Source organism: Musca vetustissima, unplaced genomic scaffold (genome assembly GCF_032173495.1).
Source record: "Musca vetustissima isolate MV318-11 ecotype Yass unplaced genomic scaffold, APGP_CSIRO_Mvet_v1 utg3141, whole genome shotgun sequence".
NCBI lineage: Eukaryota > Metazoa > Arthropoda > Insecta > Diptera > Muscidae > Musca > Musca vetustissima.
This window is the reverse complement of record NW_026886665.1, coordinates 132,644-153,582: the sequence shown is the minus strand read 5'-3', so window position 1 is coordinate 153,582 and position 20,939 is coordinate 132,644. Positions and strand designations below refer to the sequence as shown.

Here is a 20,939-nt window from a genome sequence, read left to right as displayed (position 1 = left end):
CTTTGGTACACCACTTAAATTAAATCGGACGAAAATATATATGGGAGCTATATCTAAATCTGAACCGATTTTCACGAAAATTAACACGCATCATTCTATACTTGCCAAATTTCGTGTAAATCGAAAGATATATAGCTACTTTGGTGCACAATTTACATTAAATCGGACGAAAATATATATGGGAGCTATATATAAATCTGAACCGATTATTCCCAATTTCAATAGCGTTCGTCCTTGGGTCTAATAAATGAGCTGTGTCTAATTTCATTTCATTCGGATCATAAATGCGACCAGTACTTTGTTTACAATTTAACATCAACATGCGGACAGGCAGTATAAAGGGATGAACCGCATCTTCTGCTATGTTGAAAAATTGACAAGATATTCATAGGAATCTATGCTACATGATCATTCTAACAAGAACCCCCTAACCCTATCCTGGTCATTGACAAGTTTGAATAACGAAAATTGTTATTGTTGAAGACTAAGGAGAGACTTTCATGTGGATGTTCATAGATTTATAGGCACAGCAATTGACACTGGTCTGCTGATGGTTGCACGAGTCACAAGGACATGATTTTCTATCTTTACTCCCATCGTTGGTGTGGCATATATAATAGACAGCCATTCTTGTAGCAATACACCTCTTTATGTGACGTTGAGTGTTTCTATACGCTCCACTTGTGCCACACTCACTGGAGTGAAGCATTCATAATAACCACTCCAGTGCTATCATGAATAGCCTTTGCGCCAGATATGAGGGAGAGGCAGCCGGAGTTCAGAACAAGGTCGGGCGCAAAAGTCCTTATCTTTGATATTGAAAATGTTATGCAAATTAATGAGACCAGCCACATCCGCCAGCAATAGAATGTGCACCTGCTGAATGGGTGGTGTTTAGAACTGCAACGAGTCAGGGTCAGGCCTTTTGTTAGCGTGAACAACTCATCGCTCGAAGGTGCAGTAGACTATAGCCGCCGGGTCTGTTTTGTCATTGACGTGCCTAGGTATCTCATTTGTCACTTGCAAACAAACGTCCTCGTGCTGGGCATTTAAAACAATCATCGACTCTTAGCAATTCCGTTAGATACAAATGTTTGTAGTATAGAAATGACACACAGGGGTGAAATTTCATATTGCATTAGAAAAGCATTAAAAATATATTTTCAATATTATGTAATGTCTATAAGTGTAACCGTTTTACCAATTTCAAGGGCACGAATATTCTTGGTTATTTAATGACCACTCCATTATTTAAAATCGTCGAAATTTGTATGTTCATTCATGTTGGTCGCACCCATAAGCAGGGTTGCTAAAATTTTAGTGGTACGGTCCAAAATCCACTTGGAATAAATTGAAAGAACACATCAGTTTTGAATCTACAGTTGCTTAAGGCTTATTCTTTAATTAATAAAAAATATATTTTTAGATGTTGATCAGAAAAACAAAACACAGTTCTCTGAATGCCTGAATCGGTGTGTGAGTGAGCGAGTACACGACTCACATTATGAACGTACAAAAAAAAACGCAGAGCTAGATAAACACTGTTTGATGAGTTCAAATGTGTATGTGTACTCTGGAAACGAAGAGAAGTACAAACTCAGCCTGGTATCCTGCCAACCATAAAATGTTTATAATGCGACTACACGTTGGGCCCCCACACTGGCATTGGGAAAGGCGAACTAGCAGAGTCAGCAGTTAGGCGTACACGCACATCGGGCAATGTGAGTGTTGTATTTCCGTGGTCTGGCAGACAGGATGCTCGGAAAAATGTTCGGATGATGTAGCAAAAAAGGCTGTGAAAATTCACACTAATTAAGTCGCAGAAATTGTAGCAGTAGCTGGTAAAACATACAAATTTTCTAACACCTTAATTAACATTTCGCATTTAACAAAGTCAAGAAGGCATCAAAACAGAACGCCAGAGCTAAGCAGCTCCACAAACAGCACCACAATAGAACAATTCGGCAAATTGCTATTGTACTGCCGTCACATCTACCTTGCCACAGATCCACACGTTAGTTAGCTGTCGATGCCTAGGAACGGCGTGCTTTTTGGAAAACAATGCCTCTCGTGACTTTGCCTCAGGCGTTCTATGCTCATTTGTAATTAGCATAAAATGTCGAATTCTCAAGTACAGAGTGGTGTTGTTCTTGTACAAATGCCTTCAAAAGAAATCAGACAGACACACGTTGCCGTTGGGGCTGTGAAGTTGTCGTATATTCATCGCCATCGTATCCTAATCTGCAGTAGAGTAAGTTGAAAATAAATATGAACATAATATAGACTTTGCCTTGGAAACAACCACACACACACATTAACGCGTGTGAGTGTGTACTTTGAAAATGTTAATCCGTAGTCGGTATTTCGGTAATTACAATGAGGGGGTGGGGGGAAACAGGTACATTGCTCATATTTCTTATTTGACAATTTGTTTTCAATTTAAAGAAGAGCAACATAATGAGATTTTTCATCCGCATCTTGATCTATTGTTGGTGAAGATAATAAGTTGTGCACGGTTTGGTTCAAATCTGAAATTCTATTAGCATGAAATTGTATTTGTGACTATTGGAAATTTTGGCCATTTGTGGGGAAGGTACCTAAAGAAGTGGACCAAATCAGACATTCAGCTCAATTTTGACCATTGATGGGTGATATGCCAGAAGGAGTGGACCGAAATTCCCAATCTTCGAACTTAAACTAAGTTTGGAATAAAAATTACGATGCGCAAAGTTGGGACGAAATCGGTTGCTCCCTTCGAGAGTTATCGTGCGCACCAGCCGGCCCGACAGACGGATGGACATTTGTAATTCGACTACAAGTTGTCTGAAACGGATTTTGTCCAAAGAAAAATGGGGTCTAAAACCAATATTTCCATGAGGCACATTTTCCCCTTATCCAATTGTATATATCCTCATAAGCCTTAAGGCTGAGGGTATATAAACAGTCGTTAAAAATTGCCTTTAACAATTTTATAAAAAAATTAAATTGACTTTTACTAACATGACTTTACTAGGTTCCACATAAACGGACCCCCCATTATTTGGTAGTTTGGGGATTTTGAACACGTTTTTTTAACTAAATTGGCTATAATTCAAATTTGAATATATGCCATAGTTCTAAGACCATAACACATAAAAATACGATTCCATGCTATTCTGATATTAAATACTGCCAAGAAATTAACGTTTTAATTTCTAATGTTTCTAATGTTTGATCCGCCATTTGGGATTCACTTTATTTGATTTTCAAACTTTTACATTTGCAATTAGTGACCATAGGTGCACAAAACGTGTTAAAAATAATTAGACTAACTTAATTAAATTGATTCAATTTTTAAAAAATATGACCACAATTTTCGACCCACCCTATTGAATATGGCCAAAAACAGGGATCTTTGGCCCATAGTGGGATCTGGCCCAACCGCGAAAAAGTTGCACATTTTCGCGAAGTATCAGAATTATGAATTATTTGTTTTTGATTCAAAGAATAATATTATTTATTTCTTATTTTACTACTATGAAAAATGGAGCTAGTCTTCTTTTTTTAGCTGAATTTCACCAATTAAATTATCATTAATTAAATACATATATCGAAATAATGGTTTCCAGTGTACATATAATACACCTTGTGGAATATAAGCAAATAACAAACGCCTTTAGTTTAAACAGTCATTTCATTCAGAAAATTATTTTAAATTAATATTCATTTTTTTAATTACAGTGACAGCTCATAGAATTGGTACTTGTATTACCCTCAGCAAAACGATAGACACATGGCCCATATAAGGTCGGACAGAAAGCGTCACATTAACTTTTTAATGATATTGGTATTCTTACTCTTTACTGGCAATACCGATTCTGTGAAGATATATAGCTATACATAATTTTGTGTGATTAGAAGACACATTTCATCGGTTGATATTCTTCAATAGAACAACATCAAATCAGAAACTTATTTGAGGCCATGGGAAGAAGAGAAGTGTCGGAACGTATGTGACTCTAAAGAGATTCCAACAATGATAGTTTTCTACATTGTTTGCCAAATGGCTCTTAAGAGTTTAAAGCTCATTACAAATCCACCTGAGAGTATATCTTTTGAACACATTCGGAAAGGTTTGTGTTTGTCAGGGGCCGTTGATGTTGATGGTATTCAAAAAGTTCTCTTCAAGGCATATTACGAAGAACTCTTTCGCATCTGATGACAATGTACAATCTGTTCCATATAAGGTCGGACAGAAAGCGTCACATTAACTTTTTAATGATATTGGAGAACTCTTTCGCATCTGATGACAATGTACAATCTGTTGAGTTCGGACAGTGAGTACGGATGTGGCACGTCATCCACCCAATATGTAGCTACATTTATGTTCATTTATTTATTTACTAACGGTCAAGTGATAGACATTCATTCATGTTTTTCAATCTTATTTGAGGATTCGAAAAAGGATATTTTTAAAATAAATAACTTTTCTTTGTTTGTTTACAACAATAAACTTCTATATGGTTGTTGTAACGTTTTTTGTACAACAATACTTGCTGTTACCTTAAATCAGTGTTGGGCAAAATTAAATTGAGAGCAAGTGTGTGCGAGCGTAACTGAGAATTCATCATTAAAAACTACTGACGTAAAGAGAAAGAAAGAGAAAATGTATTTTGTTATGAGTATTTAAGCAGTAAATGCTGCTGAAGCATTAAAATTAAATGCAGCTGTGAAGAAATTCAAAGCGGTTCGTTGATTTTAAAAAGCCCAAACACGCTTCGGTACGTTAGCAAGTACTTCGTGTACACTGAAGGACAAATCATATCTTATTCATGTCTGTATTTGTGCATATGTTTGTAAAATGCAAAACTGAGCAGGATAAGTCGATATTTACATTTGAAAAACTGTACAGAACCACTTTCTTGTCCGTCAGTCTGTCTTACACATATTTTCGATTAAAGAAGAAAAGTATTGTGTGGCATTGCACTGATGACCTCATTTTTAGAGGGAATTTTCTCCCAATAATTTTCTTTCCGATCTTATCTTATTCATGTCTGCCACAGCATGACACTGCACAAATAGGATACTTTATTCGCTTCAGATTTATAAATGTTAAAAAAGTCCATTCTTAATGGGAGAGGTAAAGTTTGGATCACATCGTTGTCTCCCAAATGGACGCCTATTTCTAAATTGGCATTAAAGGGTCACGCGCAATCTCGCCATTTTAGGCATTTCCAGGCACATTTGCTCAGCCCAGTTGATTGCGGCAATAACAATGTCCACTTTGCAATGACCTCTTGCGCCCACTTTAATCATTACACTGTGGCTCGTACCATCCCCGTTTCCTCTTTTGCAGATATTTTCCCTAGACCAAAACATAATTTATAATAACGCTATAATTAGTTGACATATGTGCTGGTTGTTGATGGTGTTACTGTTGCCATTGCTCTTAAGCGGAAAGAAAACAATGCCAACTTGGGAAAGCAGAAACAAATACTATGTACACACATGGCCAAAATAATAGGTACAACTTAGTTTATGTTTGATGTTGTGCCTCACCATCAATTTTTTCTCAAGAAACGTGTAAACTGCGTTACATTTTGAAACTCCTATTTGTAATAATTCTCGTAACACAAAAAAGCCAAAAAAAAAAATCAAAAATTTGGCTGCCTAAAAAATAAGTACATTTGGGATTTTTTATTATGGAGTACGTGGTTTAAAGATTGGCAAGTAAAATAACTGAGTTAACATTATTAAACAATACAAATACTGATTTATGAGTCGAAATAAGCACGAAAGTAAGGAATGATGGGAAAGAAGCGACAGTTGCCAAATCCTTGGAAAGGGCCGTGGATTTTGTCCAAAACGCATTGAGACCCAGCAAAACAAATCTGAAGAAAACCACTGCCGGTTTAAAAAGATAACAAAAACAATCGATTGTCCCATTGTTGTCCTCGGTGAAGAGATCCATTAAATTCAAATCGGGTAATGTCTGTTGATATTGTGAATGTTAAATCCTCCCGAACTGACTGGAGGAACATATATCTACTTCTTCGGAATAATAAAGTTTTTGATGGTTGACTTCTTCAATAACAGCCATTTGGGTTGGTCCGGTATTCCACGTGCATAAAAAACAACCGTAATATCTTATGGAACAATGAAATAAAAATAAGTTTTATTTTTCAGTAACGACTGCCGCATAAGTTATATATATATAGCAGTGTCTATTTACTCGATATTTGGTAACGATTGTTAGTAAATATTACAGCATGTTTTCCGTTTATTCCAAAGACCAGTAATAGAGAGAACGAAAAGGGAGAACTAGTTCGACAGTTCTACAATGAGAATTTATGTTGCAGAAGATAAATTTAAACAGTTTCACAATGTAAGCATTTCTTGAATTGAACGAAACCCGTGCATACAAAAGTTTGTACTTATTATTTCGACCATGTGTGTATGTCGGAAACAATAATGTAGGTGTAGGTAAATCGGGGTTAGCGGGCAATGGGTAGAAAATCCTTGACATTTTAACATTAACAAATTATTTACCCCCTCCCTTAACTCGCACATACACACACGTCTAATAACTAACGTGTGGGTACGACCAAGGATGGCCCGTGTGACGTATTTTTAGGTTTTCGACTATCAAAAAGGTGTTAAAGTCGAAAACGTCATATACCTGTATAAAATGTAATAAATGTAGTAAATATCATTTATTTGACCCTTAACATCCTTAATCACTGTCAAAAAGGTGTAAAAGTCGAAAAAGGCATATATCTGTATAAAATGTAGTAAGTACTAATTATTTATATGAATACAATATAGAGTTTTTTTTATTTGAATACAATATAGAGTTTTTAAGAATATATTATTATTACATATGTATATCTGACCATTTCTTTCTAGAACTTATACAAATTCTAAACTTTTTTGAGAAGAAAATTTTGAAATGTGATATGGATTTGAGTAAGGCATACGCAATTTCCACATAGATTAATGCAGATAGCTATTTTGTCAAAAAAACTAATGGTTTTGCGTGGGTTTCCGACGTTTCGTCACTGTTTCTGGTGGAACATCTCTAGGTACGACAAAATATACCCAGCAAAGATAGCTTTTGCTGTTCTAGTACTCTTAGAAATTTCTGGTTTGGAAGATGTGAAAGTCAAATTTTATAGCTTTTTTCATATTACAATATTTCCCGGATATAAGCACGTACGCGGGGATTCGTTTATAAAATCCCGCTTATATTCACAATCGGTGCCAATAAAAACTGTACAGAACCACTTTCTTGTCCGTCAGTCTGTCTGTACACATATTTTCGATTAAAGAAGAAAAGTATTGTGTGGCATTGCACTGATGACCTCATTTTTAGACGGAATTTTCTCCCAATAATTTTCTTTCCGATCATTCTATTCAGAATCGTTTTCAACGATTTCATCTTCATTTATATTAGTATTAGTAGTTATATTAGTTATGCAGTTTTCAGTAAGGAAAAAAAGGTATTCAATGTAACAATATTTTCAATTTAACGATAATCGTTATATCTAGATTCTAATGTATTTGATATCATCGGTTTACTTTTTCTAAAATTACATTACATCTTTCTTTAATTTATTAAATATAATATAAACTTTACAAAATCTTAATTTTTCGTTAGGTACGCTTAATAAGTGAAACCTATGTCCACGTGAACTATTTTTTCTGTGTTATATGGGCATTTCACACGACACACAATGTGTACAAAGTGCCTGTAATATTCGCTGCTAAATGAAATTCTGAAATCTTTTTACGAAGAGTGTGTAACATTTACTATCATCAAACTATCAAACTTTAACCCAGATGGCGTTAAAGATCAATATTTGAAGCAGAAAATCCATATTAACGTTTTAGTTGACTTTTTCCAAAGCTCTTGAATACTTGGAAGACGTCAGGTAGCGAAACCTGTTTCTATGACCCAGCTTGATCTATTTCCTTAAGTAATCCCTGCTTTATTCCTAGTTTTCTTTTTCCTTTTGCAGAAACTACTAAATTGTCGATACATGACGTTACCTCATCACCTTTTGATCTGATGGCCAAAATTTCGATTAGGGTAAAATTGGTCATTAAAATTGTTCTGTTCCAGAACTGCAACTGTTATAGTAGTAAATATTTGTACATTCTTGTGGGTTCAGGAACAGGACAATATACTCCAATTGACGATACATGACGTTACCTCATCACCTTTTGATCTGATGGCCAAACTTTCGATTAGGGTATAATTGGTCATTAAAATTGTTCTGTTTCAGAACTGTAACTGTTATAGTAGTAAATATTTGTACATTCTTGTGGGTTCAGGAACAGGACAATATACTCCAATTCATGGCAGTTTTGTCATCACATCGATGAGATGTGTCCTTCCGTACGAACCTTCAACATGATTTAAGATTGACATTGACGATGCAGTGCAAAGTGTGAAACATTTTGTTGGGATGTCTTGTAGTATTGAATCGTTTTACTTTCATTCACCACATAGAGAAATATAGTGTATGGCACGAATGCTATCGGCTTAACAATATGTCTTCGTCTCATTCCTATATGCCATACTTCTAATGCACAACAACAAACAGGCAACGAAGGAGGAAGGACGAACGACATCATAAAATGTTTCCTCTTATATGGAACTAACAACTAATTCCGACACAAGCAAAGCCAATGCTTGTGTCTTTCTCCATTTTGACTTACAGGGCGATTCAAAGGACACGAAGAACGAGAACAATGTTGAGGGTAAAGCCATTATCCTTGTTGCATATGAAATTATTTGTTTGAGTTTGCGAAAAGATTGCAGTGCTATTAATGTTAGTTTGTGACACGATCCGAGGGCCTTTTAAACAACAAGGTTATCCTTGTTTGGTCCCATCTCATACCAAAGAAATGTAGGGGAGACTGGGGCACTTTCGGCACTTTTTGTTTAGAGCTCTATATCTCAGTACTTATTCAAAAGATATAAAAACTTTGTGGGTGATTATTATCCTCTGAAACCTTATTTTAAAAACTAGTACCAAAAACATATACTAAATTAGTATTAGTTAAACATTTTTATAGTTTTGTAAAAAAGTCCAATTCGCCGAATATGCCCCTACCCGTGTAACTTCGGCATTTGAAGGGGCACATTCGGCACCATAGTCATAGCCTGGTAATTATAACCGCTATCACTCTGGTTGAAATTCAGATTCTCTAAAGGTTCTATTTAGATTTAATATGCGACTCAAATTTTGATTTTTAAGGCTATATTTTCTAGAGACGAATGTTGTTGTCTCAAGGTCACCCACACTATCAGCATTTTCGCCAATACATAAAAGCACGTTTGGTCTTATATATGTAATTTCGAACCACATTAAATGATTGATTTTAAACACAAACTCAAAAACATTGTAAGGAAATATTATTACACTATCTGTATATGACCGAATGTGCCCCACTTCAAAATGCCGAATGTACCACAAAGGCACTTTTTATACTTTTTTTCATTTTTTCTGTTAATCTTCTTAATTAAAATTAACTACTTTTTAATAATACTGCCTTAAAATTTGAAAAGTTTTATACAACAAAAACATCTGTGAAAATACAAAAACCTGTGCATCTAAATAAGCTTATTAGCTAGAGATTTTAAACTTTGCGACAGATATTTCGCAATAGATGCTGAAGGTGCCCCAGTCTCCCTGTTTGAATTGTTGAAAATCGCAAATCGGTCTTTGTAATGCACTGTAATTGTCATATATGGGCACTTCCGTGGTCGCTTACACGACTTTCAGAGGCAAAATAAAACTTGAATGCAGAAAATAATTATAAAAATTCCACTTTAAAATCAGAGTCTTAAAATACACATAGTGTTTCTAACTTCAATGAATTTAAATGACCATCGAAGTTGTCCCAATCCTTCATTTATGGTTCTCAGCCAAAAGCTTAACATTGTGTCCGTCCTCCTGTTCATTATAATTTTTTAGAAATACAGGCCGCAGTTATGGGACAATTCTCACAAAATGTTGCATCTATGTAGGTCCGGTTCTGTCGAAGGACGCCACCAATTTTTTTCATCCGTTTTTCTTTCCGCCCTAGTTGTTAGAATTTTGATCCGAACAACAAGAAATTGTACGCGAATAATATAATTTAACCAACGAAAAATCATGGCTTTTTATGACAAAACATGATCTTGAAAAAGTTACAGTGTATGAAGAAGGATGGTTGACCCTAAATATGATATTAAATTTATTGGTGGGAATGACGGCGATGAAAGATCAAGTGACGATTTCTAAATATTCTAAAGTAGTGTAACATTACTATTACCTCACAAAGTATTGCAGATATCGCGAAATTTTGACACATTCCAGATTTAGTTCCGCAGAAAGTCATAGTTTAGTGGCATAGATAAAATGGATTTACAAAGATATTTTGGAAGTTATGGAATATACTAAAAAAGAATATTATAGGTACAAGCATCAAAAAGGTGGACAATCCAGTCGAGTCTCAAGCCCAATCCTACCTTGGTGTGGTAACATTTAAAATGTGTATATTTGTCCCATTTTTGAACATTATATATTTATTGTTGTAATACTCGGATAGACCTTTCGCGTGATATTAAATTAATTTTCAGCCACGGACGGACATTTGTAAGTTGACTCCAAATTGTGTGAAACGGATGCAGATGTTGTTAGTGAAATAAGTATTTTCGCCATTGTCGACGAAACAATTGGTCCATGCTTAAAATGCAAATGTAAATATTCTCTTTCTGAGCTTCCCTTCGTTTTCTGTGGAAAATGTATTTATTTGTATATGAGCAGAAACAGAAGCACATAGGGATAGGTAGAGGGCTATTGGTGTATCCCGGAATCGATTTTTTGATCCTTACCGAAAAGGATGGTATTTTCTTCGTATGGGAGTGAGCAATTAAGTTCAGGCACCACTGACTAAACGTCATACAGAAAGACGTACATGCAATTGCAACTGGAAAATTTGTCTCGCCCGTGGTTATAGAATACGACGAATAGACGCACACACCGATTTGTCAAAACGGAGGTTTTTTATTATTTATTTCAGGTTGCTATTTAGCATTCAAATTTGTTGGTCGATCCCAAACACATAATTCCGCCCATATATCGATGAGATACCCACATTTCCTTTGGCATGGTACAAACAAATGGGTTAATAAATAGAACTCGTTGCCCCAGTCTGTTGTAGAGCATAAATATGGTGTTGAGGGACATTTACGCGACTATTCAATGCGTGTTGTTACTATTCCTACTCGTCCAGTTACGATAGTTATTCGAAGTGTTCGCCTATTCCAATGTGAACAATCACTGTCATTTCTCTTCGTTTGACAACAATACACTGAGTACATTCATTCAACACCCCTCACATTCGTACGGAATGTCATTTCCCTGTTTTGGTATTCGTTTCTTTCATTTTCCGTTAATGGTCTGTGACATCATAAGTCGTCAATCCAGATAATCATACCGCAGCATATTCTTCACCAGAAAATATTTCAGATAAGATTTTGGTAAATTACGAGAATTTCTGCGGGGTAAGTGAATATAATATTTCCCGTTCTAGACTTGGGCTTCAAGTTAAGGCGGCAACATATCAATAAATAGTTTACCCGAAAAATGTTGATGCCCAACAGCTAATTTCTTTTGAGTGAGGTGGGCCGAAAGAGATTAGTCGTTGTCTAGTGCGTATTGTGTAGGCAGAAATATGCATTAACTTGGTGGCACACGTCAATGGACATTGTTCTTGTTTTTGTGGTAGTTATTGTTTAATCGGAACCAATCGGGAAGAATGCGCAAAAGATAATTAAATTTTGCATTGCCGTTCAATAAATTAAAGTCGGTAGATTGACTTCTGCGTATAAGTTTGTCTGTGACAAATATACAGCCCTAAATTCAAAGGGATTTATACGAAAAGGATATTTCCCAAAATCAAATTCTAAAAACACAATACCTTATTCTCAACTATGTTCGCCAGGTACCTTCACACGTGGACGTCGTTATACACCTACGGATCACAGAATGACTATAAATCCTGTTTCTCGGTAACACTATTATTCGCACATATTTAAATATGCATACATGCGTTCACATACAGTGAAACATTTGTTTCGGTGGGTACGAATACACCAACTATAGCGTATCCGTATCTATGCGAGAACAATTTGTTTGACTGTGTGAGCGTGTGTGTTAATAGGAAAGTTCCACGATGAATGGGTTTTCCATTGAATATGAATTTTTTATTGCATGACGTGGCGTGCCGTAGCGCTTTTGGCGATGTGCTCCAAATATCCTTGAAAAGCTTTAATTATTTATATTGATTTTCTTCTTCACTGGCTTTTAAAAGTTTTAGTAGTTCGCTTTGGCTGTGCCTGCGAAAGGTTTCGATGGTCTTTTGTCTAAATAGAAACCCGGTTCATTTGCTTTCTGTAATTCATGCCACTGTTTAACAACATTTCGTTGTAGGTTGTGAGTTTCTATTTTGAACATTTGCGTTATTAAAAATAAGCAACAGCACACACACACACATCATATATACACATTCATATTACAAGCAAACATTGACACGCTTCACACAGAGCAGACCACACTTTAATTATCCTTGGTGTGGCATAATGATCCGGACCATAGTGATGGCTATGTTGATGAGCAATTTCGTTGATGATTGCTGTTATGGAACAGAGGGACGGGAGTGCGAGGTTGTGTTGTCGGGTGGCGCATTACGGTTTTAAAGCATATGCTCTTCCTATTTTAATTCAAATGAGAATTGCCGCATGGGAAATTTAATTTATATTTGTCTAAAACTACAACATCAAAGGCGAATTTGACAGCGAATCGAGGCCATTATGATTTGGGTGTGTAATGAAGAGGACTAGAAATCGGCCGACGAAGGAACTAAAACCACAAGCAATGAAACATTTAAGTCCATCATTATTACAATCACTGATATGACGTACGGTACGAAGATACTTTTAGAGGGTGGTTGAACCCAACTAGAGTTAGAACATCGGTCAATAAACATGCAATAAAAGTGGGTCAAGGTGATCTTCAACACTGATTGAGAAAGAAATATTGCAATTGCCAAATTGTCGTAATGGCAAAATGTTTGCAAATACAAACATTGACGTGTGTCCAATGCTGACAAGCATTAATGATTCAGTTAATACACCAGATCTCAAACCGAGCTGTCTAATTCGAATGGAAGCACAAGCGATGAACGCAACTTTAATCCTTCTTCATTGGAGTACTAGTAACTGGCGGATTGGTTAATCTTTGTAAATCATTTAAAATTAAGCAGTTAAAGAGTGCAGGGAATATAGCCGAATCTTTCCAGCGATTTTTCTTGTACTTTATGGTGCTCCCATGAATGGAGAAGTATGTATCCGTGTGTGTATTTGTTTGTTTTTTTTTTTTTTTTTTTTGTAGCATCTTTTATACATTTCGATACTGAAGTAATGACAAAATACCGTTTGTTCTGAGCTGAGAGATAATCCTAAATAAATGTTGATTGGACGACTGAAACCTCTCCATTTTGCATGACTCACAAAATAAACAAGTCAGGATGATTTAATCAAAAGCAGGTGGTGTGTGTCTAGCATGTATGTACATACATGCGTGCATGTGTATTTATAAACCTCCGTTCGGATGGAAACATACTTCACAGAAATAATCCGTCTTGTTTATTGCCGGTGCAGTTGAAATTTAGCAAAACGACTTCCGCGGCCGACATCAATTTTCATACTTTCATCTTATGCTTTTTACTGTTGTTGTAACTGTGTGTGTGTATTTGTTATTGTATTGTTTAACTATTGTTAACCACTTAAATGCGCACTTAAAAACGTTCTTTGACTACCGGCTTTTGCAAAACTTAAGCAAATTCAGATTGTTTTATTTGGTGGAACACACACCAACACAAACGCTCTGGTCAGTACATGTGGAACTACGGAATTCGTTTATGTGTTCTACGCGACGGTGAAATGTAAACTGAACCGAAATACTTTCGGAATATTCTATATATTCGGGTAATTGCTTCAATGCAGCCGCTGTGCGCAAGTCCGGTCAACACGAGGCCAGTGTTTTTAAAATGAATGAAAACCGTCCTGCAATGGGAATAACTCCGAAATTAATGCCGGAGTTCGTCTCGCTCTCTATCCTTCAACCAACAAAAGTTCCTCTTAAATTCTCAGGCTCCATTCTCTTAACATCCTGTTGAATTGTCATTTGCGCGAGAAGACACCGAGTTCGGTTCTGTATTGGCTACATTTTTTTCATTTGGTGTCTTTGCTTTGGTGGCTTGCAGGAAGAACGTCCATTAATGTGTAGGAGTATACTCAGACAAGCGATTGTGTGTATTTTCTGGGGTTTATTGTTATTTTTGTTCTTCCTATCTATCTTCAGATCCTTTAATACAACGCATTCAGCATGTCCTTCAGTCGGTGTCTGTCATGCCGCTAACGTTTGTTCTCTGGTAGATGGTTTTGTCGCCATCAACATCAAACTTTGCTTGGTCAATTCTGTTTATATGTATATAGTTTTTTTTCGTGTCAAGCATTTGATTTTAATCAATTGTCAATTAACGTTAAAATTACCAGACAGTTTGTATACTCCGTATGAGAGTTCGTGCACACTGCGGGCGAGGAAAGGACTGAGAAGTGGAATGTGTGTGCGTGTTTTCTTTGTTTGTGTTAGAACTATGTCATCAATTAGATTTCCGTCAGTTAAATGGATTTTGTCATGAATATCAAATTTTTATGTGTTACTCCCCGTATTGGCTATATATTTTTTTACATTTTTAAAAATGTTAATGTTTGTGTAAATGTCTCATTTTTTGAATAGAAAGACGTAAAAAGTGTGCCTTAAATGCAATAATGTTGGTAGCTTCAGCCGATGCTTTCATTACTTTTTTCATGTCCTCACATAACATTGTTCAAAACAATATGTAATGTTGACAAAAAGGCCACATCGAACCAAATAGTCTTTTCGATCTCAAAGTCTTATTTTTGATTCCATGGTCTTCTCCATAGCCTACCGCAGTCCTGTTCTGGTTGGTATTTCGCAACTAAAATGTTGACAGCAAGAGAAGACTAAGCCATGAATTCGCCACCCGGCAGACATCATTTAATAGGCTCTGGAAATTGTTTAAAAAACAGCAACAAAAAATTGTTATGACATATCATGTTGATACGGTTACTTTCTTAATATACCTTGGGGCCAACTATGATACAATACTCAACTACGATTGAACTTAATTTTTCTGCTAAACTAATTCCCATGTCGTTGAAAATTTCCGCAAGATATACACATCGTGGTGTCATAATAATACTACTAAACAATGTCAAAATATTGCAAACTGAATAAATGTTCTGAAATAAACTTGCAGTGAAAGTTTTTTTAGAAATAAATAGGTAATTTATTCGATTTCAAAAATTTATAAACGCCAAATTGATGTTGTAATAAAAACTAATTTATGGAAAAGCAAGATTTTCCCAAATATAACGAAAAAATTAACTTTTTAACTCTTTTAATTTAACTTTTTAAGATTATTAAAGAAAAATGTAATAGAATAAAAAATATTGTTTCACTTTCAACATTTAAAATTAACGTCTGATTGCATTGAATTGTGTTGGATAAATCTTACAGAAGAAATTTGCCCAGCAAGTTCTCAGAACATAGAACTTTCAAACTAGCTCTCTCTTTTCGCTGTCTTTTGGATTTTGCATTTTTTCTAATGCGCTTGTTAAGGCTTGTTGAGGCAGACCATGCAGTAAACATAGTACGAGGGCAGTTCGGAGAATTTTGTCCCCTTTTTAGGTTACCTCCCGGCATAAACTCTCAATGCGCTTGTTAAGGCTTGTTGAGGCAGACCATGCAGTAAACATAGTACGAGGGCAGTTCGGAGAATTTTGTCCCCTTTTTAGGTTACCTCCCGGCATAAACTCTCAAAACGCCGATACACGCGTCTTCTTTTTAGCCCCTCTTTCTTGAATTTCCCAGTAATAATAAAAAACTGAAATTTGGCACGCAGTGTAAATGTTACCCGATTTTTTTTTTTGCCAAAAAGGACTTTTGCTTGTCCGTATTCGACTATATTTATTTTTAATTTGACAGATGTCAGCTCAAGTTATTTGTCTGCACTGTTCGTTGTATCCAACAAGCAAATTGGATCGATCGTTATTAGACCATGGACAAAACATCCGAATACAAATTTATTGGATTTCATGTTGTAAGCTATAAGAATTAATTTGATTAAATATGTTTTCCAAAATTATATTTTAGATTTAACATCTGCTAACACGACTGCCCAATCGAAAGAAAGTCTGGAAACTTAATCTTATGTTTTTCACTCCGTACGCGTTATTTAAATTGGTTGCAGCGAAAACACACAAACCTTAAGCTCAGCTACATCTGAGGCGAGCGACCACATTCGTTTCCAAAAGTGAAAAAGAAAAAATGCGGGTAATGAAAACATAAATCTTCGCAAATGTAGTGAAAAACTCAATTCACAATACGAATAGCAAGCAAATCATGAGGAGAAGAGCTTATTAATGCTACAGCAACAGTATTTTTCTTCATGAATTGCCGTACCTACGTCTGCCGCTCCTTTATATTTCGTACTGTGCGTTTCCCATGTTATTGTTGTATTTTACAGCGTCCATTCACACATATAGGAAGATTTGTCTTTTTACTGGTTCATTTCTTCTCATTCCTTTTCATTTACATTGCCCACGAGAAAATGCTTATTCAAATTGTAAATTGTAATTGAATTGTTATGGAACCACTAAAATTCTAGAGTTACATAGTCGGGCTTAATTAGCATACAGAGTCCAGCTAAATTAGGTTCAACATCTTTCTACAGACTATTTTTTGACATCGGAGATATATTTGTACCTAACACCGTCAAAAATAGGGTGTAAAAACACGTCCGCATGCTGAACTCAATGCAGAGCTGAGAACCACAGATAGTTCGCCGAGTATGTTCATTCAGATATTCCATAACATACCTATGTTCCATTTCACTGACACCTCTTTATGTTTAGCTTTTCGTATATCCCAATGCCCTCGAGAATGACTAAGTTAATTCACATAAAAGTAGACGTTTTTATTTGTGTCATTGTATTACCATAGGAAATTATAAATTCACTACTTTGCAATTAACTACAAATTAGATGAACAGATATTAACGAGGCAAAAAATTAAACAAATGTGAAAACAAAACTGCTGGTCATGAAGCAAATGGCAATAAATACGAACTATGTTTCGGAACTAATTCAATGTTACATGTTTGTGATACAGTGATATACTTATAAACAAATAAAATGAAAAGTGTATAGTAAAATGCACATGAAGCGAACATTTAAAGCATTCTTTGTGCCAACACTTTTGTTGCTGTAATAAGTTCGTTTCGTTTACTTTTTGCAATTTTCTCTCTTTTTCGTTTTTACTTTCAGTAAATTCTTACTGAGTAAATTGTACTGGAAAAGTAAACATACCTAATTTATATTCACAGTTCCATAGACCTCGATCACACGGTAGGATAGTTCAGAGAAGATTTGAAGTCATGGCCAGGCAGACAACCGTTTGTTACGCTCTTTTTCACACAAAATACTCTCAAACAGAGCACGCGTGCGGGGGTTAGCCGAATGCGGTTTTAAGTATATCATTTAAAAGTAATTGTTATAAGCTGGGGTGTATAATTACCTGTTCTGTTATCGATGGTCAGCATAGTTGTTAATTCACACTTCGCACATACCTTCACACGTTTATATTCATAGGACTAGCAGTGTTTACATTTTTAAATGATCCTTCAGACATGCCGCATGCCACCGATAATCGATGGAAGATAAACTACACGTACAAACGACCAACAACAAACATTGGGTCATGGATTTAGCCATGTCCGCCTGTCTGATTAAATAACGATACAGCTCACAATATTGAGCTTTGAAATTTTGCACGTACATTGCTACTCCTCCTAGGTGGTTTGGTACTGTGAATATCACATTCCATAAATTGGTCCATATAAAGAAACTCCCCAATATTCGATAGGTTATAACCACAGTTTCCCACTAAGGTAACTGTAATTTCACATTACGGGGTTTTTAAAAGCTTATTATATGCAGATATAAAAGTACATATTTTCGGCATTTTGAAGGATTTAACCGCATTCTATGGGTTCTCTTAGGGTAGAACATATTTAAGCGGATAATTTTCTACGAAGGCTTATGTTTGGATATATCCTCCATATAAAATTTCCGCCCTATTTGCATAAACTGCTAAATTTAAGGTTTTCAATGTATGAAGAGGAAATATGTACCATGAGGCCATGTTTTTATGACTTATAGGGAGTCATTATACTAAGAAAAAGATCAAATCAAATATTTTCTCAACGTCGTATACGGCACCACTATGCGTCTGTCAGTCTATCAGTCGTGTTATGGAGTAAAGACTTGTGCAGACATAAATTATGAGACGTAGGTGTCCCTCGAGTCTTCTTCAAATATTTTAAGGAATTTCAACACGTTTTCCATGAATCGCTGTCCTTACCAGGACAACGTTTATTTATTACTCCCCACTTGCATTGAAATGTATAACAAAAGATTACCAGCAAGATTCTTCATCATAAGAAACTCAAAATGGACAGCAGAAACAAACTACGTCATTGGGACTGTAGCAGACACCCGAAGACGTGCACATTAGAGCGGTCCGTCCTCGCAGATGATTGTACACATTCTCAGGTGTTAACTGAAACTTCTCCATTAGCCATTGTAACAAATCACTGGCAAACCCATCGTAAATAGGCACGTCCTGCAATTGTAATACGTTCATGTTATTGTGGAAAATTAATTTAACAAATTCTTAAATAAAAACCAGCACATATGTGTATACATATACACATATACACCACATAAAGCGTACACCTCCCCATAGGGAATTATAAATTCACTATTTTGCAATTAACTACAAATTGGATACACAGATATTAAGGAGACAACAAATAAAACAAATGTGAAAACAAAACTGCTTGTCATGAAGCAAATGACGATAAATACCAACTAAGTTTTAAAACGAATTAAATGTTGCAAGTTTGTGATTGAATGATATACATACATATAAATAAATAAAATAAAAAGTGTAGAGTAAGATGCACATGAAGCGACGATTTAAAGCAAAAAGAGAAATTAATAATTGTACAAACAGATGGAGGCAAAGAAAATGACGTACAATGTTATGAAAAAAAGTTAAAATTAAAGTATTTATTTTCTACAACAAGACTGCAGTTTTCATTTGTACATCTATTTTTAGCGAAATTAGGGAATTCCATTCACACTAAAAAATATACCACAGTGGAAGCATTAACTCAAGAAACAGGTGGTGACAGAAGCCTTGTCAGACAGACGAGACGTTGAAACGCCAAATGACGTACTAATTAATGAAAAACGAAAATGTATTGCATTCTTTCCCACATTTACAATCGGAATACAATCCATCTGTACAGAAGTGCAGATAGTGTCAAACCTTAGTATCTATTTAAAATTTGTGTTAATGGCGTTCTATGTTAATTTTGTGATTTTAAACAAATTATACGCAATAATAACATATTAACCTGTGCCTTTTTTATTTCAAAAAAATATTCTTTTATATAGAAAAACATGAATGCACCCGACTCTCACTATGAAAACTTAAGTGTAAAGAATTCACTTCAAACGGATGTAAAGTGTGTGTTAAAACAGCTCGACGTGTGTGTATTTGCCGTGGAAGTGAATGCCAGAGTATGCCCGTATAATTTATTTCAAATACGTTTTTATTTTAATCATTATTTATTGGTATCTACTAATTCTAGAAATTTCTGGTACATTCCGACCTTTATTTTCTATATTAAGGGCGATTTCCCAATGTTAGTTATGTGTACTGTACAAATTGATGGCAATTTTTTCTGTAAATCGTATCGGCACTTTATTTACTTAACTCTTTTTGGCAAGATGTTTTAGGACTTATATTTTATATGCAGCTAGTAGATATGTATTATTTGGATTTCATATGTCAAGACCTGATTATGGATGACACATATGAAAAGAAAAATATAAAAAATCAAAATTTTGGTAAAGTTATGAGCTTTTCGATATAGAGAAGAGGGTAAATTTGTGTACAGTACTAATTTGTGTATACAGTCCAAATTATTTAAATCGCTTCGTATTCAAATTGTACAAATTCTACCCTCAGAATTATTTTTGATTCTTGTAAAATTGAATATAGAGAATAATTTAAAATGATTTTTCTGACGATTTCGCATTTGGTTTTCTTGATATTGGACTTTAATTTTTCCGAAGGAATGTACTGTATCTCCCGAATGCAAGGATATATCGATGTCAAATTTTGTGCATATCCTGTTTAGGATAGTTGCATTAAATCTGTGAACAGAAATTTCTTCTAAGATTGCGGAAAAAAATTCGGGGCTCAAAGGGTTAATATACCAAATTGAAGTTGGTTTCTAAATATTTTTTTAAGCAAATTGTGATAACGTAAATAATCACACGATTTTTTAATTACGTGTCCACTTCAAAGTCGATGTTTTTTCTTAAAATTTTATGGAAAAATTGCAAGCAATAATTTTCTATCTTCGCACTAAATCTCTTAAGAGTACAGATCCATGGTCAAATTATTACAAGGTAGGGCACGGCTACCAATTGATTACAATTTTTTCTCAAGGTAGCTTGTTCCATCAAATCAAAAATATATATATTTTGTGTATATGTGTGAATTTTTTGAATACAATGTCAAATGAATTCAAAATAAATTGTAATATATATTCAAATTTAATTGAAATTATGTTGATGTTTTAACGAGTCCGTCTGGAAATAATTACTTTGTTGTGGATGAAACAAATATTTCATGGTATTCCCTACTGTATTTTGGAAATAAATCATAACATTTCATTTATAT

The 20,939-nt window shown here is 35.0% G+C and overlaps 1 protein-coding gene across 1 annotated transcript in view; it reads left to right on the top strand.

Annotated features, from left to right (window-relative positions):
* The first annotated feature begins 4,291 nt into the window (after positions 1–4,291).
* Positions 4,292–20,939, top strand: part of LOC133334139 (ATP-dependent RNA helicase DDX42) — a 61,629-nt gene continuing 44,981 nt past the window's right edge. Inside the window, exons 1-2 of the mRNA XM_061542436.1 lie at positions 4,292–4,316; positions 18,341–18,429. Coding sequence (XP_061398420.1) covers positions 4,292–4,316; positions 18,341–18,429 — 114 coding nt within the window. The remainder of the gene's footprint in view (positions 4,317–18,340; positions 18,430–20,939) is intronic.